Here is a 25,996-nt window from a genome sequence, read left to right on the forward strand (position 1 = left end):
TCAACTGCGAGAAAGAAAGTTTTACGTTGAATAAAAACCGCATAATATTTATTGCGCTGCTTTTTCTGATGTTCGAAAAGCGATAAATATATCCACTATTATGCAAATATGTACATATTGAGGTATGAATATATTTCTCAAAAAACTTAGCTTTGAATGATTTTGCTGAAACTTTTCATTTGTACTCTTTCTGTCCTAAAATTTCTAATGAAATGGGTCTCGAACTTGAAAAACAGCTCTTTTAGTGAGGTTCTCACGCATATGCAAGTTCAATTGCGAGCAGGTTTCAAGTTGTGTGCTTTACAGGTGTGTGTGCGGGCTCAATATAGGATATAAGTATAGATCTATAATAAAAGTCATATCTCGTCTCTGAACCCAAAAAAGTCGTCATTTGTCGAACTGTATTATTGATAATTTATAAATGATCTGATATATGTATTATTAATGTTTATTTTTCTGGCTGAAATAAATTAACATTGATACTGACTTTTTATTAAAGATATTGACAATTTTTACTTACCTCTTATTAAGTTCACATGGTTTTCGTGTTAGTGGTCGTTTTTTATATCTCGTATCTCTTATCCGATCGTTTTCATACTTTGCCATATTGCTCATTTTGGTCATCAATATACGTTAATGTATCGTCTGCCATTACGTTGGAGATAAAATATCGTATACAATGCGTATCAAATATCCAGAATCTCGGGTACGGTGACGTCTATGACGGTACAACAAGCGACCATAATCTATCTTCAACCTTTTCGCCTTGATATGGCGATATCAGATTTTAATTGTTTAAACGCCTATAATTCACTCTATATTTTATAAAATTTGCTCTATAGGTTCTCGTTATCTCTAATATTTAAATATTTATAGTTTTAACTCTCATACATATGTGTATATAAATCTCGAATTTGGCATCTAGCTTCATGTAATGTAATACACGATATATATTGATTTATGGCCAAATATGTCAGATCTGACATTTCATGGCTAAAAGTATATCTCTTCACGGAGTTTTATCTGCCAGATAAGAATTCAATAAGAAGTTATGTTGTATCGAATTGTTAATATGATTTACAATAAGCTTACATACATTTAGTTTTTTACAATAAGCTTACATACATACATCACATACAATTAGTTCAATAGCTACCCATAACCTCAAATTTCATTGTTTATTTCTCCAAAACAAACTTTCTAACCAATACAAGCTTCATATATGTATGTACACAGATCAAACAGTGATAGTTTTATTTTTAGTTATCAGCTGATTTTTATAAAATATTTTTATCCTTGACGGGAGGGGGGGGTTATTTGAACGAGGGGGCTAATGTCCAGGGGGTTTTTGAACGGAGGTATGCATCCAAGGGGTATGTGTCCAGGGGGTGCATGTCCGGATACCCTCAAAATGGTCCGAACGTGTCGAAATAATAGAAGCGCAGTTAAGCTGTTCTCTTATACTAAAAATTAAATAAATCGAGGGATGAAGTTGTATCTTAGTCTTGGTCTACTTGGTCTCCCCGATATTTCAAGAGTAAAATCTGTAGGATTCTAAAAATTATTTTCACAGCCCCCTCATTCGGGACGAGCGAAGCACCTTTCAATTACGCTGGCATATTTTCTCATTATTTAAAAGCGTTTTAAAATTCAAGTGATGCCTTGGAGCGTGGGTGACATTTTTTTCCCCGAGTCGGACTTAATAAATATTTATTGCGCAGTTCTCACCCCCCCCCCCTCGTTCCCCCTACACCCCCCCCTTTCTCCAGCGGTCTGACGAAGCGTTCGAATTAATTCGGAGCTTTGAATTAATCACAATCAACGGTTGAAAACTCGTGTCGAATACAAAATAATTTCGTGGACGCGCGTCGGTGACGGCTTTTTAACCCTTTCGGCGCGCATTGGCAACGGAGACCTTTCAATATCTATGCAAATGGAATGTTCGGTCGGTGTGCAGTAATCCGCAACTTTTCTCCGATAAACCGCCGTTGAAAAAGTTTTCCATTCTCTCCCCCAATTCTCCATAGGCGATTTGAAATTTAAAGTGCTCTGGAGATTTGAGGCCATCTGCTCTAATTTCGTTACAGGCGGATAAAAAAGCCGCATTCATATTTTATACATGTAAATTTACTTTGGACTCGAGACGTATCAAATTAGTCGTTGTATTTTAAATGAACCTTTTCAAAAGTCGCCACCACAAATACAATAAATTACAATCTAAATATATTTTGGAATTATTTGAAAATTAAATCATTTCGTATGCAAATCTATATATGTATGTATATAAAAAATTGAATGTCTATCTGTGTGTCTCGTATAGGCTCCTAAACCACTAAACTGATTACGATGGAACTTTCAGGATTTTTTGTATGCATATCCGGAAAGATTACTGTGAAAAAAAATTGCTCAAAAACGGGAACGCAAACGGGAAAAACGGAAATGAGTGTCATTGCAACGCAATAATGAATGTCATTGCAACTAAATAGTTCCGAAAAATGGGAACGGGAACGAGAATTGCATGCGTTATTATGTCATTGAAACACATGCCGGGTTCAGCTAGTAATACATTAAAAAAACAAGTAATAAATTGGTTACAATTAAATAATTTACCAATGATCACAAAATTCATCTATTGATACTATGTACGTGCTTGAAATATACATATAAAGTAAGAAATATTATAATTATTTTTAAAAACTATTTTTTATTACTAGCCTCTTATTAGCTCGCTTTCAATTTTTTCGTTTGAGAAAATTTCGGTTCTTATCAGATCGTTTTCAAAATTTGCCATTTTGCTCGGTTTGGTCATGTATGTATTCGCCGATGACTGTCAAACGAAATCGATGACACTACTAATCTGGTCCTAGTTTGGATAGCATTTTTTTGTACATATGTACCTCGCAAGTTTTATTACCAAATATGTGGGTGCATGTTCTATTTCACTATTTCAACAACAATTTTTTTCAGTTCTTATCTTCAACGTGTGAGATGACAAAAACTAAGTGGGACGAAAACGGCTGATAAAATCTAGTATGATAAAAGATTGGCACTTTTGATGATCGATGTTTGTATGTAATTGGCCTTGAATAATACTTATGTACAATTTTGACGATAGATGTCAAGTCAATGATAAATAAATGGGTGTATACCTGTACATATAAAATGAATAAATATGTATATTTGAGGATTGTACAGAATATAAAAAAAAACGAAAACTCAAAATAAAACAAACTGTCTATAAAAACGATTTATATAAAAATCAGACACACTTTTCACAATTAACTATAGGCATGTATTATCTGCAAAATATAATAAAAATTAAGTACAAAAAATACTGACTAACCATTACTATTAAGTACAAGTCTCATTTATTTATATATATTATAATAGATATATTTAATTTATACTCATAAAGGTTTATTCATACTATTCAGCACTACAAGGAAACATCCTGGCACAACAGCGCACGGAAAAGACTACTTTTATTCATTCTATACAGCAGCGCACGTTCAGAAAAGAAAAGGCATATGTACATACTTTACAAAGCACGAAGAAATGGCTCAATATTGCTTGTTGAGTCAATAATGTCACAATATGACGTTTTATGCGTAGACGTAAGCATGCACTCGCTACTATGACGTCACTTCATACGTGAATATTTCCACAGTGGCCAAAGAAAGCCGGTTTTGTTGAATGTCGTGTCGGTTACTGCTGCTACGTCTACGTCACTTAAATATTACGGAATATATGAATCTGTCCATATAAAATGTACCAAAGAATACTTTTCGTACTTCTGTTAACGTGCAATTGCTGGTCTGTGCTGTTCAAATATGAATAGACCTTTATATGTAGTTCGATTTGTAAAAAAATTCCAATCTAAACTTTCAATCAATTAGTCTACAAATTCTTCCAATATTTAATTACGATCATATTATAATATATACTTTTCACGTCCCAAACAAAAGTCTATATATCTAATTAAGTACGTTTACAAATATAATAATAATACACTTACAGTCTTATACAAAAATATTATTTTGCATTCTTTACAGTATCCATGCTACATTCTGTATCATTGGAAGAATCTGACGTAGATTTATCCAAATCTTGAGTTGCATCTGTAGTTTTTTGAGGTTGAACCGGTTGCGGAATTCCGCTTGATGTTTTCGGAGGACTCTTCTTGTTCTGAATTTTACTCCTACTAGATTTAGGACTTGGATGTACCTTTTGTTCTTTTTGGGTTTTGTTGTTTTTAGCATTCATCGTTGGAGTTTTTGGTATCTTTGAGATGCTATCACTCCGAGAGAAACTATTTGATTTTTTATGCTCTTGAATTTTGGGTTCATCTTTCTTACTACTGTCTTGCCTGGTCAATGAGTCTGTTTTCGCCTTTGGAATTGTAACTGATTTAGTCTTTTCTTTCATCATTCTAAACCTCTCCAATTCTTCTGCAGTCGGTGGTCCTTTTGTGTCCGGTTTGTAAACTGGTATTTCGATCTTAATATCTGCAGGTCTCCCATAATTCAATCTTTTCGCATCTGCCGTGTCTGAATACATTGCATCTGGAAAATATTTCTGATGGGACATTGGGTAAATGCTTGGACGAGATTTTTCGTCGCTTTCAAAACTATTGTCTCTAGCTAGTACTCTTGGAATGCTCGTATTTTTAGTCACACTAGGAGCTTTATTCAGAGTCGGTCTAATGATGACTTTGTTTTCAGTGACTTTCCCTGGGTCTATTTTGTTCGCTGCAATTATCAAACGTGGTTGAGGCCTTGCAGCTTCATACAGAGAGTTACCTTTGCTCACGAAATCTTCCATTTCGTTTTCACTCTGTTCTGAAAACGAATCTTGCCTTTCTAAATCAATCATGTTGACCCTGTTTTTGGGACGCTGAGACATCTGCGAATGATAGACATTGATTGGATTTGAATGTTGTCTCGACATATTAGGCAGAGTTCCTGAATTCATCTCAACGTAATTATGGTTCGGATCTCGGTCTAACGTTCTATATCGTTCTATTGAGTTCATCCTCAATAGACCAGGATTTCCAATATTTCTTCCCAAAGTTGAGGATCTTCTAGGAGGTGGTAATGGTGGATCTTTTGCAAATGTTTTCAACTCTGTTGGACTGTTCACTTCTGAATTACACGAAGAGCTGTCTTCAGATGCAGCTGTTAAAATCAAATGATTTTGTGGAGGCAATGAAAGACGCTTTTGAGCCAAGTTTGGCATTACGTCACCCGGTTTGGGAAAGTCAGGCAATACTTTGGGATAATTCCTCCTTTTAATCGTCATTAGAGCCTCTGCGGGAGTTAATATCGGAAGCCTTCTTTCATCTCTCGAAGTGACATTTATATCGTTTCTGAAAGCTACCGGTGGCTGAATTGTACTAAACGTATTGAATGAACTCGGTTTGTTTTGAATCGCACCGATGGGAAGCATTTCAGTGTAATTGACGTCTTTAACCGGATCAGAAATTGAATGCTTGTGTACAATTTTAATTACTTCTGAAGGTTCACCCGATGAAAGCTTTAGATTCACGGTGCTTTTAAATACATTATTCCTTTGATTATTTAAAGACTCTTGGGACGATCTTTTAATAATGTCTTCAACCGTTTGAGACCGTCTCAACGATGTACTACAGCGATTTATCCCATCGTCTGTAAAACAGTAGTCTAAAGACTTTGAAAATTCTATCGGTTCTTGTTCTAGAACTGAACTACTTCTCGTAGCCGGAGTAGCATCGACGGCTACGGAAACTTTTTGCGGTTTTTCAGTTTTGCGTAAACTTCCATTGGAAGCACTATTTTTACTTTTGACAGATTTAGACGAGACTCCTGTACTTTGTTTAGAGCTCTTGCCGGATTCTGCCTTATTTTTCAGCGCTTGTTTCTTTGTTTTGTCATTCGGTTTTGTGAAATGATTTGATTTTGCCTGCTTCTCTTGGGCTCCTATAGAAAGAGTTGAATCTGTAGTTGCCCTTAAAGAACCGGTTAAAGATCCTATTTTACAATTTGGCTTGGGAGCATCGTTTATCTGTTCATTCTTAACCAGCAAGTTGATGATATAATCGTTGGAATTTGCTTTTTGTTCCTCTTTGATCTCGTCGTTTTTTCTCAAAAAGCTTGGTGAACATCTTTGGACTATTTCTTGAGCTATCCAATCTCTCACTTTTGTATGGGCATCGAGAGTGCTAGATGACATTTGTCGCCTCAGTCTGAATCGTTGTCCAAATCCACCGGAATCGTCTGACTTTGGAGTTTTGGACTCTCCATACTGTTGATTTTTCACCGGCTCATAAAAATCATCGGTTTTTGACTTTTTCGATTTAAACACGCTACATCCGTTAGCGTTGTCTTCTTTGATTTCTTTGTCGTATATATTATCTTCGTTTTCCGGAAAGTCTCCATTCACGCACGAATTCATTCTCTTCATTTCCCTCTCCCTCGATTTCAGCCTACTCTTTTTATAATAAAGAATGGCGAAAGCGATGATGTTTATCAAAAGGAATAAAATACCTGCGGCCACTATGAGATTCATCGTCAAAGCAGATTTTTGAATAAATATGTCATCCTTCTTCGTTGTTGCGTCTTCAGAAGTCTCTTGCATTAATATTGGAGGCATGGGAATATTGAATCCAGAACCTTTTAACTTGTCTAATGGACCATCTCTTAATCCTGAAATCGGTCTGTTTGGTTTTTCCATATTCTTCAAAGCCTTGTAGATATCCTCTTGATTTGTTTTTTGATCAAATGATGGCGTTAGAAATTTACTAAACTTTCCAAATTTTTCACGGCTACTTGTATCTGACGGTCGACTTTCAGAATAAATCGGCACTTTTTGACTCATTTCAGACGATGGCACTAGAAAAAATATGAAAAAAAAATTTCAAATAATTTAAAATACATTGAAAAAAGTATATTTTTTAAAAAAAGGTTTAATTTTATATGTTCAAATTTTTCTTTAATAATTTTATCAACAAGCTATATCTTTTATATATGCATGTGTGTGTACTTTTTATGACTGTAATCAAACTATTATTTCAGTGAAATTCATATCACTTCAATGTGACATATGAATATATCTATCTATCAGACCATTTCTTTTATTTATATCAGTTAAAAGATCTTAAGCTTGACCAAAAAATATTACATCATAAAAAGCATTTCATATTTTCTAGGTATACCAATAAATTAACTTTAACCTTTTTTTGAGGCCATTTACCAGTAAACTGATATTGAACTCCCAAGTACATATGTATGTATATACCTTGCTTATTTTTCAAGCTCCCATACTCTAATTTAATTCTTCACACGGTCAAATGTGTGAATAACAAATATTTACGATTGTCATAACACGTCAATAAGAATCGACTATTTAAACCACACTTCGATGCGACAGTTAGTCAGTACCTGAATTTCATCAGTTTGTACATTAAACCAAGTTAAATTAATACAGAGCGAAAGCTCTTAATAAACTGCTCTACGCATCTCTCAGATTCATCGTTCCATTATCAAAGTGCTCTTTAAACATCTCTTTCACAAAAAACCTTAAAACTATAAAGAAATATTAATCGGGATGTCGTTATCATCCCAATCAACTTTTTAAAAACACAAAACATCCCTGTAACTTGTCAATGTGTATGTACGTTTATAGTATGAATAAATAGCCTCACCCTAAAATGATAAAAGAAAATTACCTGCGTAATGAATCGGTCTTGAATTCGACTTTGGTGTTTTTATTTGATTATCATAATCTATGGTCGGTGGTTTCGTATAATTTTCTAACATCTGAGGCAGTTCATTGTTCCAATATTGCATGTATCTATTTCGATAGTGGGAATTGACGAACAGTGGAGTGCCTGCAATTTAAAAATGTATACATGAAATAGTTTATAAATACTTAATTGTATTAAAAGCAAATAATTTGAGTGCTCTCACCCAAATACAGATAAGATTGATTAATCGGGTTGTATTTCGGCCATTCTATGTCGTACTTGGTCCAATCTTTAGGTCCCAGCGTGAGATAGGAACTCTTCCTGGGTCTGTTGGGATTCCTTTAAACAGCAATAAAACAAATTTCGTGATCATTATAGTAGGTATCTGTTATTAAGATGAAGTTTGCTTCGCACTCAATTTAAATTAGCAACGTTGGTAAACTTTAACGAAAGCGGCCACAACCCCATTGACACTTGCGGTCATTTTCGGCTCCAATCAAACTTTGCAACTACCCATCGAAAGTCCAATCGAGCGGCTACATTTCGACCGCAATTTCTCAGCTTTGCAAAGTCGAAATACATATTTCAGAACCGAGCAAAATTTGTATAGATTCGGATTTCATTGAAATATTGTACATGGACCGTGACCGCTGCAACAATAGCCCGGCTTCAATTCGCATTACCGATCGGGGAGAATTTCAATTTGGACAACTCGTGTTTTGAATTTACGATTCGATCGATTGTCAATCCATCATTTCGGATGAATCCGCAGACGTCAACAACTGATAGATAAGCGAGGGGGTGATACATCAAAATTGTATTGCATTTATATCTTTTTTTTATTTTCAAGTACACAACGGGATGTGTCCTATGCCAATACGAAAGCTCGGTCAAATCGATGGTATAAATTGATCAATATTTGATAATATCATTGGAACCTATCTGAAGCTAAATTCATTAAGTCAAAGAAGTAAAATATCAACGATTTGATATTATATTACATTTTTATAACGTAAGGCAAATTTCACTGGAGAATGTCAACTGTTTTTAATTAAAAAGTTTTCTAGCAAATCTGTCGAGAACACCATTAAAAAATATATCCGACTACGTAATATGTGATTTATTTTTTTGAAGTATTTTAATTTTTCTGTCAATATACCTGTCACCAAAAGGCAAAGTAAATATAACGTTTTTGTACGGGTCTTTTTCACCTGCTTAATTGCTTTTATGTATGAACATAGTATATATGTATGTACCTACGTTTGTATGTAAGTATTCAGCAAAAGTGTTCCATAATATTCTAATAACAAATATTGAAAACCAACATGATATTTTAGTGGTAAGCGTATAATAATTTAAGCTGAGTGGTCACAGTAACTAAACAACTAAATCCTTGCCCAGTGCTGCTGGCCAGACGTTGGATATACATATGTACATACATATGTAAAGATCCAAACTGATCGTTTGCTATCAGAATTTGCCACTTTATCTGATTGCATTGAAATAGTTCCAACAAATCGGCAACCTTGTCTTTTTAATCGCGAAATTCAAGGTTTCAGCATCTTGAAATTTCTGTTTCATAAAATGATGCAAAAATGTATGTCAAATTTATCCATAGATGCTCTGTTAAATATCTCTATAAACTGTTTACCAATTTTCATAACTTACCATAGAGGCGCATTGGTGTTTACCTTTTAGGCCTTCCTGGTATATAATAATACATATTTATGTATAAAAAAACTTCAATTCACACGGATAATTTGTTTTGACCATCTTTTTTTCAGAATAAATTTTCAGAAAGTTTAATGCTTGAAACACGTTACTATATTTTTACATTTTATAACATAAATTTCTATCATAGGTGACATGACAGGAATTACCCAGAAAAGGGACACATATTATTAGGTTATTCTGAGCATAATTACTAAAAATTTTAAACATTAGAGTTCAATTATATACAAAGAACACATAGTACATAGACTTCTATGGTACAATCATTACATTTGTAATATACGGAAAATTAGCGAGAAATACATTAAAACCAAGTGTTTTGGTAGCATATTCCCAAAAGAATCAACTAATTCGAGATGCTTATAAATTATGTTTCTTACAAATAAATTTGTGAAAGGTGGGGGGGTTGGGGGGGAGTGGTTAGTTCTGATTTATTGGATCCATTATAATAATGAAGATAGATAAATTTGAAATTGTAGCAGAAGACAACCGATCTGTGTTTTAATAACCATCAAGATCTCACCAGAAGCGTATTTGGTCGGGACTTTGATCCATGACATCTCTATTGGTAAGCAATAGCTCTTTCAGTGAGCAAAATATGTATGCACATAAGAATTATAAAATAAAAACTGTTGTAAAAAATGTCTTTTAAAAACACACCTCTTCTATAATTTGTATATAAAATTATTACAATATATAAATAATTAAATAAAATTCAATTAACAAAACTCAAGTAAAAAAAAAATCAGAAGTAAAAAAAGAAATGTATTAAATTGAAATAAAATAAAAAGACAATTTAAACAATATTTCAACAACAAATGTACAAATGTGTGGGATTTCATGATTGAAATTTCAGTCAAAATAATGATCCCGGCTTAAACTAATGTAATTAAATATATTACTGAGGTTTGGGCCGCGTAAGTACGTATGTGATGATATAAAAGCGGTACCTTTACTTATATTGATGACCAAAATGATCAATACGGCAAAATAATAAGAGATTAGAGGCAAAATTTTTTCATAATAGTAATCGTAAGTGAAACATAAAAGAGGTATGTAAAAAAGGAAAAGTCTTGATAAGTACTTGATTAAAAAAGTCTTGATAAGTATTGATTAGCATTCTGTACATTTATTTACACGACGCCAATGAGTCGGTGCTTACTTGTCATTAGAAAAATTTTTGATATAATTCAAAACAAAATGGACCCATTAGGAATCGTCAGATGTTGAAATCCACATTTTGTGAGGAAGTCGATGAGTTTTGGCCTTTGATTCCAGCTGGCAATTATCGGGTTTTGGCAAATCCGCACTAATAAGGGCGCGCTCGCTTAATTTAACATCGAATTTAATCCTCGGCAGTAATGAAGGCTTCAGAGGAAACATGCGTTCAGATGGAACTAAGTCCATCCGATTATACGGCAAAAGTTCGGCAACAATTTTTAATTTCACCAATGGATTAAAACTCTACACATACATGCAACTTTTGCATTTTCCACCCTCCACAGTAAATAGCATAACAGAAACATTCGAAAATAGCCATATTTAGGTCGACTCGCTAAGTTGTATTTCGCCCCTTTTATAGTCGACATAAATATCAATTTAAAAAAAAAATGTTTTTCCAAAGGATATTTTCGTTAAAATTTTTCGATATAACGGGTCGCAAGCGGCTAATGGATATTCGGAAGTTTGAATCGATTTTCACTCAAAACCGTGTCGCAAATCAATCTTTATTGCTTTTACTTTCGTACTTTATCGAATATAACGAGTTATCGCGGAGCCAACGATATTACGTACGCTCTTATAAAATATCGAATATTTCATCGGGGAGAAATTAAATTAAATATTCGTCTCAACTTTATACATACATACGTATACTGTCGATTGTGATTGATTTTCTTTATCGACGAAATTTGCGCAGTTTCATTTTCGCTACGACCCCGAAAAATCCGGATAAATGCGACTCAAACCGGCCGAACCGTATATATTTAAAGCTCCATCCGGAAACACCTTTCTCTGTTTATAGGATAATAGAAAATATCCATGAAAAGCTACGAGTATGATTATTTTTGGCGACACGTCTATTTTTCGGCGTCATAAATGAAATCCACGGGGTATAATCTGAAATATTTCAAAAGAATATATGCATAGATATCAGTCAAAGAATTTATACCCAGTTTTTGCAAAGTTTGTCCAAAAAGACATGACAGATTCACTCAAAAGCTTCTCTTGAGAATTGTAGTCGTCCCGGAAATGGTTCTTTTTCGCACCCAACGGGATTCCGAACACATACGCCAATTCTTCGCCGTACACACTTTTCTTCAACTGAAATATACATAAATGAAAATAAGCAAAATATAAATATAAAGATAAAATATTATCTTAAATTTCAATAAAAATCAATATAAAAATATTAGGTATATAATAATATGCTGTATGAAAATAATTCTCAAACATATGGGAGTGAAATCCTTATTTTTTCATTGAATAAATAAGTTTAATTTAGACAAATTTTCTAACATTTTTTGCAATCCATAAACAGAATAATGTGTATTTATGTATAAAATGATATAGAGAATGTATTTCATATTTTGCTTTTCATATTTTTTCAAAATTATTTAAAAAAAATAATAACATATCACACTATCTTCAACTTTTTTCGTGTCATACACTTCTAAATAATATTTTAGCGAACTGATTCGATCAATGTGCCTAATAACATGTCTTCAGTAATATTTGGCTATTAAATTATGTGATTTACTTTTTTGCAACTCATTTCAAAGTATTTTTTTTGATTTTTTTTGTCAATACATCCGTCATCAAAGGACAAAATGGTTGACACTTTATTGTACGGATCTTCGTAACATCTTCGATTGCTTTTATATTTATTTATTTTAAAAACAGAAACAAGCACTATAACAATGTTTATAACAATGATATAAAAAAGTTTCAAAAATTAATGATAGTAAAGAAATAAAATAAAAAAATTAATAATGGTAGATATGGGATATGAGACATACAATTCTACGAGAAAAATATTAAATAATAGAAATTTGGAGAAAGAAAAGGAACAAATAAATGGATCTACATAAGGGGAATATTATTAAAAGGAGAGGAAGATCTATATTATTAAAAGGAATTATTGGAATAGTTTGTAGAACATTTTGGAGGGATATGATAGAACATTGGAATAACATATTACTTAATAAATTACATATGTACACAAATTGAACTGATTATAACTTTTGTACTCATTATAAAATGTGATTTTTCTGCTACAAACGTTTAATTACACATATTTAATAATATATAAGTAAGCCGAGTTGGTCAAATCATTAGAATCTAATGTACACGTATTACAAGACGTCTTTCAATAGAAAATACTCAACATAAATAGTATTAACAGTGGGAAAAAATTCCAAGTGAAAATACGTACTTTTGACTTTTGATTTGAACTGGACGACTACTCAGAGATATTCTAAAGCTGAAACGTACTACAAATGAAAAATAAAATACCCGACTATAGATTCCAATATTCATTTTTATCAAGAAAATGACAGATTTTGAGACATCGACCGAACAACACGAAGATATAGAAAAATCGCGCGATTTAAAAAACACATATACATATCTCCGAATCTCGAGCCAATCAACATTTTTTATTACCAGATTCGTGTGTACTGGGCATCGATCTATAACAAAAGTCATATCTCGTCTCTGAACCATTTTTCGTGTCGAACAGTATGATTAGACGATAGCGAAAAAATTCGAGCTTAACATAGATTTCCATTGATTTTCCACTGTTTCCGTCACTATTTTTAATATAACGTTGTTGGAAGTTTTTTTCGGTGTTTATCTTCAGTTTAAATACAAAAAAATATGTGAATTTTATGAAATATAACCAAGCCAAAATGACATATTTAGACACCTTTGTACAAAAGGTGTGGTTTTATTATTTTAAATTTATAAAAGTCTCTATTTATCTCTGATTACTTACAGATATGATATTTTTTTTAATTTTGAAATCTGAAAGACGTTTCCATGTCGTGAAAAATGCCAGAGACGTACGATCTCGTTTGATCGGATGCTAGCAAAGAGAATCAATATGTCTGTACTGCGCCAAAGGAATTTCTCTTTTTTGAGCTTTATTTATGGCGGCGAAAAGTCCAAACCGATACGACCAAACATATTCGAACGGCCCGCGCTTTTCCCGTCATCCGCAATTCAACGGGAAAACTTTTTCGAGAAAAGTTAAACGCGAGGCCCATTCACTCTGGCATAACGTACGTTCGTACGCCAACTTGCAGTTTATTTTTAATACATTCGATGGCCGAAGAACGGGAAGGCTAATCCCGAATATTTATATTTGGGCCGACCCTCGCCAGGCTTTCCTTTTTCCCGTCTTATTTTTCAATATCGTCAAATTTACGATACCAATATAACGTCGGGTCAAACGCGCATCCTAAAAACCACCATTTTTCTGATACAAATCTACAATGGAATGGAATTCCAAATGTGTGCCCATATACAAGATGCGTACAAAGAAAGTACCTGCTACATCCAATTACGAACGCTTTCGGCAGGACTATTTATGTATATAAGTTTTATAAAGATTTACTTTAATGTATCTGTTACAGTGGAATTGTAAATAATAATTTCACTAGTGAGATAAAGATTTAACTAGTGAGATAATAATTTCACTACGAGATAATAATTTTACTGACTCAGGCATTGAGTATGATTTCGAATTACAAAGAACGAATTCGAATTACAAAGTACGAATTCGAATTACAACGTTCTACCAACCCTAACAAAACCTAACCTAACCTAACCTTAAATAAATAGAACCAAGCATTGAGTACGAATATAACGATATAATCAAAAGAGTATGAATTCAAATTACTAAATACGAATTCGAATTACAACGTACTATCAACCCTAACTAAACCTTACATAACCTTAAATAAATAGAACCAACCCTTAGTTAACCTAACCTTAAATAAATAAAACCATCCCTTACTTAACCTAACCTTAAATAAATAACAGCAACTCTAACTTAACCTAACCTAACCTAATCTAAAAAATAAATAAGTGTTGGCTGTTAAGATATTATGATGTGTTTGCTTTCGCATCCAGTCCCACACATGCGGCATACATAGTGAAAATGTAACTAGCTATGATTTCATTGAAACGACAGTGAAATTATAATTTCACTACTATTATAATTTCACTGTGACAAATCGACTATCGGAAAAATGCGACATACATTCATATATGTACATATATATTCGCACATTTCTATTGTTCACACTATATTTTATTATACAATTAAATTTAAGCTTGTAAATACAATACGAAACTATGCTTACTAACTAACAAACATAAATAAAAAAAAACACTATCTTCAACTTGTTTTTTACTGCAGCCAAATTTGCGGCGGTTGGAAATTCGGTTCTTGACAACGACTTTTTGACCTCGCAGTGGTGGAAAATTTAGGGGTAATGGCTGTACCATAAATTTCCTTTAACTTTTAGAGTGGGACACTTTCACATTCATCCAAGAGCACTTTGTCCTCTTTATTACATTCAACTATTGTGCATATACTAATACGGCCTCGGCTGAGAATTCACACTTCAATTCCGTTCCCGCACTACAATTTCAATTATGTCGTACACACAATTGCATACATACGTATATTATGCTATACATTATATTATACTTACTGCAGCGTACTCTCCGAACACCGAATTGTGACTGAACACGTAAAAGTAAGACTTTGGATTGGCTATCGAGTGGAAATTTGCCATTTGAACTATAGGTGCGGCCACTTGAGCATCACTCAATATATCCAAAATGGTATCTCGATGTGTGTCGGCGGCAGATTGACCCGATTCCAATTCGTAAAATGTATACCTGAAATTTAAAATAATTAATGGTAGACTCACTTTTTCATTTCTTTTCAAAGAATGTCAGACTTTGAAATAAATAATCCGAACGTTTTTTTTTTTTTTTTTTAATTACAATTTGTCGGATGAAGAAAAAAGTTGAACGTACATTCAAAATTTAATAGAAATAATGCTTTAAGAAGCTTTCCAAATGAGAGACATTGACGAAAAATTAAGAGGAGAAAAGTATCAAAAGAAGTTAATTTCAATGAAAAATTAATTTGACATGGCTTCTTAAAAAACTCACCAATTAATTAAATTGTTAAATCATCAACGGGGAGACAAAAAAACCGCCATTTAATATAAACATATATACAGTGTACTATCGAATACGTATTTGAAATTCAACTATCAGATTTTTATAATAAGAACCCTGATAATCGAGAACATACTTCAATGAAATTTATTTTGAAACGAATTTTAAATGCAATAAAATAGTCAGCAAAATTTTTAATCAGTTTCTTATCATAGTTTGTCCGATGTTAAAAAATTAAATGTAAATATGTATGTAAAGTCCGGCACTCCTATTTTATCTGATTATCCCTCTACAGGAATTTTAATGGACTTGTCACTCACGTATATGAATGTGAAAAATTAATTCGATTTTTGTGGTAACTACATTGATAACACTGTTCGACACTAAAAATGGTCCAGAGACGAGATATGACTTTTCTTATAGATCTATACACAGTTAACACGAATCTAGTAATATAAAATGTTGATTGGCTCGAGATTCGGAGATATACATATGTGTTTTTTAAATCGCGCGATTTTTCTAAATCTTGGTGTTGTTCGATCGATGTCTCAAAATCTGTCAATTTTCTATTCAAAATGAATATTGGATTCTATAGTCGAATATTTTATCTTTTATTTGTAGTACTCTTCAGCTTTCAAATCTCTCTAACTAGTCGTCCAATTCAAATCAAAAGTCAAAAGTATGTATTTTCACTTGTGATTTTTTCCCACTGTTAATACTATTTTATATTGAGTATTTTCTATTTAAACATGTTTATTGAGATAGTGTCCTGGCCACACTATTTTTTTTTTCGTTTAAAAGGGTTAATTGGAAGTGTGCTGAATTTTAAATCGGTAAAATTGCGAATTAAAAGCTCGTACTAGTATTTACTCGTATTTACACGAATCTGAATTGAATTAATAGGAATAATATATTAAATTGTCTTTATATGAGAATTACAAAAAATTCTACTTAGAAAAATCAGATTTCGAATATTCTTGTGGATTAATATATAAAGTTAATCTATAAGAAAAGTCATATATCGACTCTGAACCAAAAAAAAAGTCGTCGTTTGTCGAACAGTGTAAGCGAAGTACATAACAATACATATGTACGGCTTAGAGAATAATGCTTGATCCCAAGTATGGAATCCCTCCAGTGACGGCGGTTTAATAGAAATGCTATTTTAAGAATTTTAATATCAAATAATATGCATGGACATAGTTCAAGTAAGTCTAACCATTGCGCTCTAAGGATGCAGTATAAAAATATAATTAAATCAACTAAAATTTTTAACTCACTATATATTCGTATAATTGAATTCGCCGTAGCGTGCAGGACAAACCTTTTCAAAGTAGCAGCCAAAGCCAGATCGGGTCCATATTCGAATCTGGCCCTAGCGTAAAGTCTCAACAAAGCATTCCTTTCACTCTCCAGCATGCCGTGAGCGAGTGCAACTGGACCCAGCAAATGGTAACTTTCCAGCTCTGTGCATCCGTACAACAGTTCGTATCTGAAACAAACAACACAAACACGATCAAACGAACGAAACAAACTCTTGTACAAAAGCGCGTGTCGTTTCCGTTTAATGCCCCAGTTCAAATTAAACTGAGTGTGTTAATGTTTCAGTCCATAGATCCAAACACACACACACACACACACACACACACATACCTACAAATGTGAAAAGTGATGACTGTGCCTATAAATGTGGCGAAAACACCATAAAAACAATGCGATACCCACCAAAGCCGACCTTAAAATTTTAAAACATTTTATGTGAGTACTATGTAGCTTTTCATACGTTATAATATTCCCCACATATATAGTGGATGTAAATTTGAGTACCTTTGATGTATGTACACAGAGAAATGTTTTAGGCGTCATATTATTGTCAAGTGAGGAATATCCACAGGCCTTTTCAAATAATTTTGGCGTCAGTCGTATTTGATGCTTGGTGCTCGACTTCTCTGTTTGTTTATATTACTCGCAAGATGGGCAAGTGCATCGTTAAAAATTGCACGACACACAATAAACAACATGGGATACATTTTTATAAGTAAATTTATCACTTAAGTAACATATTATTCAATTAACATCGTAGTTTGACAGTTTTTAAAAGTGTTATGGCGATCTACATGGCATTCTACATAAAATTTCAGGGGTGGCACCAGAGAAATGTAAAAAATATTTTTAAATAAATGTAAAAACATTTCTCTTGGTGGCGCCGAATACTCAATTATATTAATAACCAATTAAACTGAGTAACAAAAAATAACGTTTTTAAGTTTGACCCACTGAATTCGAATATGATATTGATTTTTGTTGATGGGCGATTGTTTACCAGATATGAGCGTTTAAATTTTTACAGTTTTTTGGCTTTTGAGGTCTTTAACACAAAATTTAGGATTGTTACGCTCAAAGTGAGTATTGGAATCAATAGTCAGATATTTTTCCTATTAATTGTTAACCAATTAATAGGAAAAACCAATCCTTATAAACGTGGTGAAATAAAAAATTTGCCAAATAAATGAAAAATAGCACGGAAAAAAAATCCGTAAAAAAAAATATATTTTTGACTTTTAAAATTCGCTAGACAATTAAATAGAAGTATTTTAAAGCAATGAAATATAAGAATTAATAGGAAAAATATCTGACTATTGATTACAATACTCGCTTTGAGCGTAACAATCCTAAATTTTGAGTTAAAGACCGCAAAAGCCAAAAAACTGTAAAAATCGCGGATTTTTTTAAACGCTCATATCTCGTAAACGATCGCCCACCAACAAAAATCAATATCATATTCGAATTCGGTGGGTCAAACTTAGTAAAGATTGGCTAGTCTCCGCTCTGGTATTTTTTTTGTTGCTCAGTGTTATTTAAGTTTAATTAATATAAACATCAGTCATTTTATATTACACATATTTTTGTAGAAACTATACATTACACATTAAAGTAAGAGTTCCCAAGGACAGACAAACACAAAAAAAGTGGATAAAAATAATCCAAAAACTGAGATTGGCCACCAACGCCCAACACCACCACATACTCAAATTGTAATTTCTGTAGTGAATTTGTGATGACCCTGATTTTATTCCGTGCGTTAGTAATGGAGACGCACCGCGTACTATTGACACAATTTATTTATTCGTAAAGGCACTTTATAACATTTCTCTGTAACATAACAAAGGTATTATAACATTTATCTGTATGTATGTACATACATCGATGCGGAGTAAACGATCGAGATTAACGACACGTGTAACTTATGCGTGCGCACTGCTCGCACTTACACTAAGCGAAATCTACCCGAAGTCCCGACATGCCTACCCTGTATACGTTCTGTGCTCCTGATACTTTAGTTCCGAATTTTGCCTTATTAAACTCGCCAGAAAGATCCAACTCAATTTTAATAATTACCATTTTAATAATTGCATCAGAAAGGTGACTCGTCATCTGATGTGCAATCTATCATTCGTAAAGTCGAGAATTGCGTTTAAAGCAGCCATCCAGTTAATCTGTGGTTCAGTCTGTCTGGCGCTTGTCGATCGTTTGCACCAATCCCACATACATATATAAAATTATATTTTTGGTCAGTTTGTAGACAATGAAACACAAACGAGCTTATTTATCAATAATTATAACCAAAATAATGAGAGGATATAATTCAATATTTTATAAGATATAGTGTGAAAATGATAACGTTATAGGCGTTTAAACAATTGACCATTTGTCACTTTCTGAATAAATTATTCGAAAAACGCTTTCGTGAGGAACAAAATACAGTGAACTTTCGATTATCCGGAATACAAGAGAACCCGAATAGGTAAAAAAGCCGAAATCGGAATAATTGAATCCTTTTAATTACGATTGCATATTTATAATGCAAATGATTGCAGACTACATAGAATTAAATGCCTCAAAAATGTGGGATAACCTGCATTGGCTTATACAAAATAGTATAATATACAGTTTGTAAAATATCGCAGTTCCGAATAGAAGCTTTCAGTCAAAAATCAAGCCAAAAATTCATAATCAGAAAACAAAAAAATTGAATGGTTTGAGTGGAGAGACGTCAAAAAGTTACCGTCAGCGTTTTGGCCATAGCATGCATATCGAATTATCAAAATTATAATATAAACATTTTAAGGACGTGGTAAAAGCTGCCCAAAGTCCAGTTGTTCATATTTTATTCTTAATGAATTTGTCACATTCGCATATACATATATGTATATGAAAATAGTAAGAAGTATAAGTTAGTTTTGAACTTATAGAACTAACTATCTTCAATGAATTGGTTTATTTTATTACAGATTTTCAAATCAATTCCCAATCAAAATCACATACACAAGTCAACCAATTTCATGAACGGAATACTTATTTAATCGTTAAACTTCCAGCAGTGGTGAACCATTTCGAACCCACATATACAAAGTTTTTAATTTCCAGTTTTAAAAAGTATCGCGAGCAATACAAAAAATAAATCAACACCAATTTTATAACATCTTAAATTATGAAAGATAAATATTTAAAATTTTGCATAAAAATGATCGCATATTTTTTTCAAAACTAGAATATTTCTAAGGAACCATTCCCCCCCTCCCATTATTTTTTCATTCATTTATTTTATATTTATTAATTCATCATTTAAACTATCATCTCTATGTAGATGCATAAACAGAAAAAAAATTGATGCATCTACATACAAAGCATAAGTCATTTGTAAGAATATACATATGTATGCAAAATATTTTATTGTTATTTTATTTAACATACCAGGAAGGCCTAACAGGCCCCAATTCGTCTTCCTGGCCAATTAAAACATCGATATACAATTTTTAAAATAATTTTTACACTCAGATAAATTGGCAAACTCTGATAGGAAACGATCGATGTGGAGTCACAAACTGAGGTCTGGCCAGCAGCAACTAGTGGGACATGAACCCGTGACCACTATGTTCGAAAGAATAAACATACGCTAACCACTAGTTTAAACTCGATTTCGAACTTAGCACGGGTTAAAGGCTGAGGACAACCCTCTACTATTATAATGTAAGGTACGCCGCGGATTAAGCGAATAGAATCCCAGAGACTGTGTGACCGTTCAAGGGTTATCTGTTAACGGATTAACTAAGTGCATACCGTGCGACTGGTATAAGTGGTTTCAAGGATTAGCGACAGGCTAAGTGGAGATAAGCTAAACAATGATTGCACTTCTCATACCGTCGGAAGTCATATCCGAATACGTGACTATACAGTAGGTAAACAGATTAGACGTCCTGAGAGATCTACCCCTTATAAGGCGGTACGTAGGCGATATCAGGTCATTCTGGACTGAGCACTGCCAGTGCGTGTATCTCCTTTATCTTCAATAAATGCTGTGAAACGACTGTTGGCCTTTTACTTGGATCCTCCACCCACCCCTACGCAACAATATTAAGATATCACCAATTCGTCACTAGTATGACAACATCATGTATGACTCCTTAATTGTCACATGATGTGTAATCAATTTTAATAAATAAAACGACTAACCAGTAGGAATAATACACACCATTGATTTGTGGCACACCTAATTAAATAAGTAGCACCATTGATTTGTGGCACACCTAATTCAATAAATAGCACCATTGATTTGTGACAAACCTTAAGCACTGACTAGCCAAAATTGTGTCTTCAACACTTTATTGTTTTAAAGAAGAGCATATAAACTCGATACTGTTAGAATTTAAGTTAATCTGTAATCAGATCTTGTACTGAATATATTAATAAATCATTATTTTTTATCCAAACCGTTCGTCTGCAATTTTTTATTCACGCTTCACCATTTCAAACATTTGTACTTTTGTTATCTTATGCCGATTTACAGATGAAACCATAAATTTTTAATAATCCAACTACAAACATTCTTGTAACCATCTAGAAAATCAAATGCATTGTTCAATTTCGGCCAGCAACTGGTAAACGGTGAGCTAAGCTACGGCTCAAGCAGATATTAGAAATTCTTCCGAAGAAATTCCACGCATACCATAGATTCACAACCACTGATCTATCAAACGAGTAATTAGTTCTTAAACTAGAAACTTCCACTGCAATTGCGTTAACTTAACCCAATATGGCGTTTGGAAAACTCCTCGACACACACACAGACATATGTATATGTAGATGCATTTCCCGAGCTTTCCCTTCCCTGGACGCGTTCACCTTTGAATTCCGACAGCGATAATTTTTCATCATCACGCCTTTTCGCCGCCGGGTCGCTATCACCGCAAACGTGAGAGGAATCGCAATGAAACCGTGTGTGAATCAGCGAAGCTCTCTTTTGAATACGTCCAAAGTAAGCCCCCGAGCTTTGAATGCCAGCTGCATTTCAATCGACCGACAGACAAAAGGGGGAGCTTTCCCTATACGTTTTTGTGTGTAGCTACATGTGTATGTATACGACGAACGTAAAGACTTAATAATAAATTCGGCGATTTACCTGCTGAATAAATCTTTGTAAATCCTCATGATGCTATCAGGATTGTTGGGTATCACCAGACCGTCTATAATCGGACCGAACGGCGTTACGAACTTCGGAACCAGAACCCTTATAGCCATTATATCTGATAGCCTGAAACAAAACGGAAATAAATATAGAAAAATGGAGGTTGTATTCAACATGCTTATACTAAAATAGTGAAGGTACTTCTGGGAAAGAATTGCAATATAAACAAAATTTCTAAATAATAATAAAAAAAAATTCGGATTCAGAGCAACCCACGACTTGATCTATGTATTTGAGAAATATAAGAAGGTGACAAAACAAAATTCGATATTAAACCGTACAGACACATTATGAAATACTAATAGCTATGACAGCATTTTCAATACAAATTGAAACTTACAAAAGACAAAAGTTCTACTTCCGGTTGTCGGATTTTGTTCAATTTTTTTTATTACTTAAAATCACTATCAGTATTATACACATCAAATATCAAGAAAATAAAAATAATTTGAAACGTCAAAATAAAATAATGAAATATTGTTTAAAAAAAATACTATGTACTTCCGGCTTACGAATGCTGACTAAAACTTTATCAGCCATATAAGTAAGTACATAAAGAATAAAAATATAAATTTTCAGCTAAATACGTTCAGGAGTGTGGATAGAATAGTGGTCACAACATTTTTGACCTTTCTAAGAGGAAAAAATCCCACTTTCGGATTATTAAATATAGTGGTTTTTTTTTATTTTCATAAAATTTATACAAGAATTATATTTATAGCCAATAATATAATAATTATAGCCAGCAGCATAGCTCAATCGTTAAGCTTATGCTTAGCGTCGAGAGAAACCGGGGTTCAATACCTGGGCCCGGGCCTCGAATGAAAATGTATTTTTCAGAGTATGCTGTTGGTCAGACCTAGATTTGTGACTCCAGGTTGATCGTTTCCTATCAGAGTTTGCCAATTTTCTCTGATTTCATTGTTGAAACGGTTCCCGGAATAAAAATTGGCTAAAAATCCTTCCTACCTACTATGTCACCACTATTTGATGTATGATTGATGTACAATAAAATTTATGTACAATTCATAGATGTCTCGTTAATTTGCGAGTTTTTCAGTGTCTCGTAATTCAACGACTTGTAATAAAAATGCTGCATTTGTAATTGTAATTGTGATTTGTAATTGGCCAGGAAGGCGCATTGGGATTTACCTGTAAGGCCTTCCTGGTATATATGTAAAAAATAAATAAAAATAAATACTTGAATTTTTTTATGAAGATCACACATATTTAAGGAGTCGAAAAGAATAGTGAAAGAAAAATCGAACAAAAGTCAACTGCCACTTCGGTTGACGGATGCTTACCAAATTATATACAGACCTTGGTATTAAGCTTATACTTTTAGATATGAAATTTCAGTTCAATAAACTAAAAGGTTTCTGAGAAAAACATAAAATACTTCGATTCTCTAGAGTAAAAGTATTATATTACTTCGGTTCAGATAAAAATATTCAAAAAATATCACGTTATAAAATTTAAAATTTCAGTCTGATTGATTTAGCGGTTTGGGAGATAATTGAATTAAAAAATATACATATATGTATAGTCGTCTTAAAGATCGCTGCAATGCGACAAATATACTTATACAGATCAAGAAAAACTTAATTATATAAATATATGTACATAATTATAACATGTATGATCGAACATTGAAAATCATTTATACAACACGATCAATACAAGGATTTATATAATACGATCAATAAAAGCATTTATACAAAACAATCAATAGAAGCATTTATACAATATGATTAATGCAAGCATTTATAAAAAATCGATCAATACAAGCATTTATACAATACAAATTTCTATACGAAAAATTTTCGCATAATTTTATTATACGAACTGGCGAACCACAAGATGTTGAAATTTGCAAAAGAGAGATAGTAAAGGAGATGCCAATTTTGCAGGAACCATTTCAATGAATATTGTTACGTACACCACCGAGTAAGTGCAATCGGATTAGGCCGAGTAGCATCCCAGAGACTGTGTGACCGTTATTATTGGTTTCAAGGATTATCTCCAGACTAAGTGCAAGTAGGCTAAACAATGGCCACCTAATAGGATGCTATTGGTCCCTTCTCCCGGTACCGATAGCGTGGGACTGAGTGTCGTGGGAATACATATCCGGGTACATGCCTAAACAATAGGGAAGTAACCGGACGTCGAAGATGCCCTGAGCGACCTATCCGTTATAAGGCGGTACTTAGGCGATATCAAAACATTCTGGACGGAGCATTGCCAGTGTGTGTATCTCCTTAATCACCAATAAATGCTGTGAAACGACTTTGGCCTTTTACTTGGATCCTCCACCCACCTCTACGCAACAATATTATAAAAATTGGAAAATTCTGATAAGAAACGATCGACCTTAAGTCACAAACCAATGTCTGGCCAACAGCCACCAGTAGGAGTCAAACCGGTGACCACTCTGCTTTAAAGCATAATATTTTTATTATCTGCTGGCTTATTTAAATTTTATTCCTGCTTTGATTTGAATCTGGTGCAACAGCTTTAATATTATTACGTTCTCGTTTCTACTTGTTTTGATACTGTCTGCTAATAAGTTTACAATTCAAAATTGGTGTACGGATGCAAATCTATATAAGTTGATTTAAAATTTTGCATAAAAAGTGTTTTAATTTCGATATAATCATATACAATAATATAATATACCTTTTCTTTCGTAAGCAATCAGCAAGATCGTCAGCACTCATCGGACAATTCAAACTTTGTGCTACCTGAATTGTGAACTGTAGCGGATTCTTAGTAAAAGACCAATCCGAAAGAGCCGTTCCCGACATCAATATGACGCGATGAAATAAGCCTAAAATTTTATAATTCTTCAATTAATTAACCATCATATCAATATTAATTTTTGGGAAAAGTTTACTTACCAAAAGCAACAGGGGATACCATCAGAAAGTTGACACAAGCAGCGCCTGTACCGTGTCCGACCAGCGTTACCGAATCCGGATCTCCGTTAAATTCGGCAATGTTTTCTTTGACCCAAAGCAATACTCCGATTTGATCCAAAAGCCCGAAATTAGCAGTGGCGTACTCTCCGGTACTCGGTTTCATGAAACCTAAAACACACACACACTACATAATTGATATTTCACAACGCAAAATAAAGTACGAAAAGGGTTGGGTTTGTAAAGTAACTTTCAATCAGTATTTTAAATTTGTACAGTATGAATTTTTAAATATTATTATATTACAACGCTACGTAATGTAATATTATTTTCCGACTTGTTTTTATTTCATAAATGAAATAAAAACAAGTCGGAAAACGATACGATAAGTCGAAGCGTTCGAAGGTATCGCACTTTCATCGCTATCGAGAAAGATTTATACTGCTTTTTATGGTAGAATTTATTATATATATATACAAAAGAAGAATCCGCGTATTCTAGGAAACCAGAAACCATATTGAATACATGTGTATATGTGTTATGTAATAAACATGATGGTGAAGCGAATATTTTTAAAAATATAACTTGAAATATGCGGTGCTTAATCTTCGCACAGCCAACGCCGCAGTGGAAATTTTGTCCTGGAAATGAGGTCAACGGAAAATATCCTTTATACACACACATAAACGAATTTATATATCTCGTTATACAATAAAATTAATTTTTTTTGAAAATTTTCATCTTAGAAGTTGTATTTTACGCGAATTTAGTCCTGCAGCGTTTTGCCGGAATTATATTCGAAAATTCTCATTTTAAATATGATACGTATATCTTGTTACGTTATCGCTGTTCACTTGACACACGCGACGTCTATCCAGAAAGCAAAGAAAAAGATAAAACCTGGAA

The 25,996-nt window shown here is 33.2% G+C and overlaps 1 protein-coding gene across 1 annotated transcript in view; it reads right to left on the bottom strand.

The window, feature by feature from the left end:
* Window positions 1–4,032: 4,032 nt before the first annotated feature.
* The window catches only part of LOC143917932 (uncharacterized), an 86,297-nt gene continuing 64,333 nt past the window's right edge, over window positions 4,033–25,996 (bottom strand). The window contains exons 5-13 of the mRNA XM_077439569.1: window positions 25,073–25,261; window positions 24,852–25,002; window positions 22,110–22,241; window positions 16,974–17,141; window positions 15,172–15,361; window positions 11,622–11,773; window positions 7,944–8,059; window positions 7,703–7,864; window positions 4,033–6,866 (exon numbers count right to left, since the gene is read on the bottom strand). Of these exons, the coding sequence (XP_077295695.1) occupies window positions 4,033–6,866; window positions 7,703–7,864; window positions 7,944–8,059; window positions 11,622–11,773; window positions 15,172–15,361; window positions 16,974–17,141; window positions 22,110–22,241; window positions 24,852–25,002; window positions 25,073–25,261 (4,094 nt within the window). The remainder of the gene's footprint in view (window positions 6,867–7,702; window positions 7,865–7,943; window positions 8,060–11,621; window positions 11,774–15,171; window positions 15,362–16,973; window positions 17,142–22,109; window positions 22,242–24,851; window positions 25,003–25,072; window positions 25,262–25,996) is intronic.

This window comes from Arctopsyche grandis, chromosome 1, assembly GCF_051622035.1.
Source record: "Arctopsyche grandis isolate Sample6627 chromosome 1, ASM5162203v2, whole genome shotgun sequence".
Classification (NCBI taxonomy): Eukaryota; Metazoa; Arthropoda; class Insecta; order Trichoptera; family Hydropsychidae; genus Arctopsyche; species Arctopsyche grandis.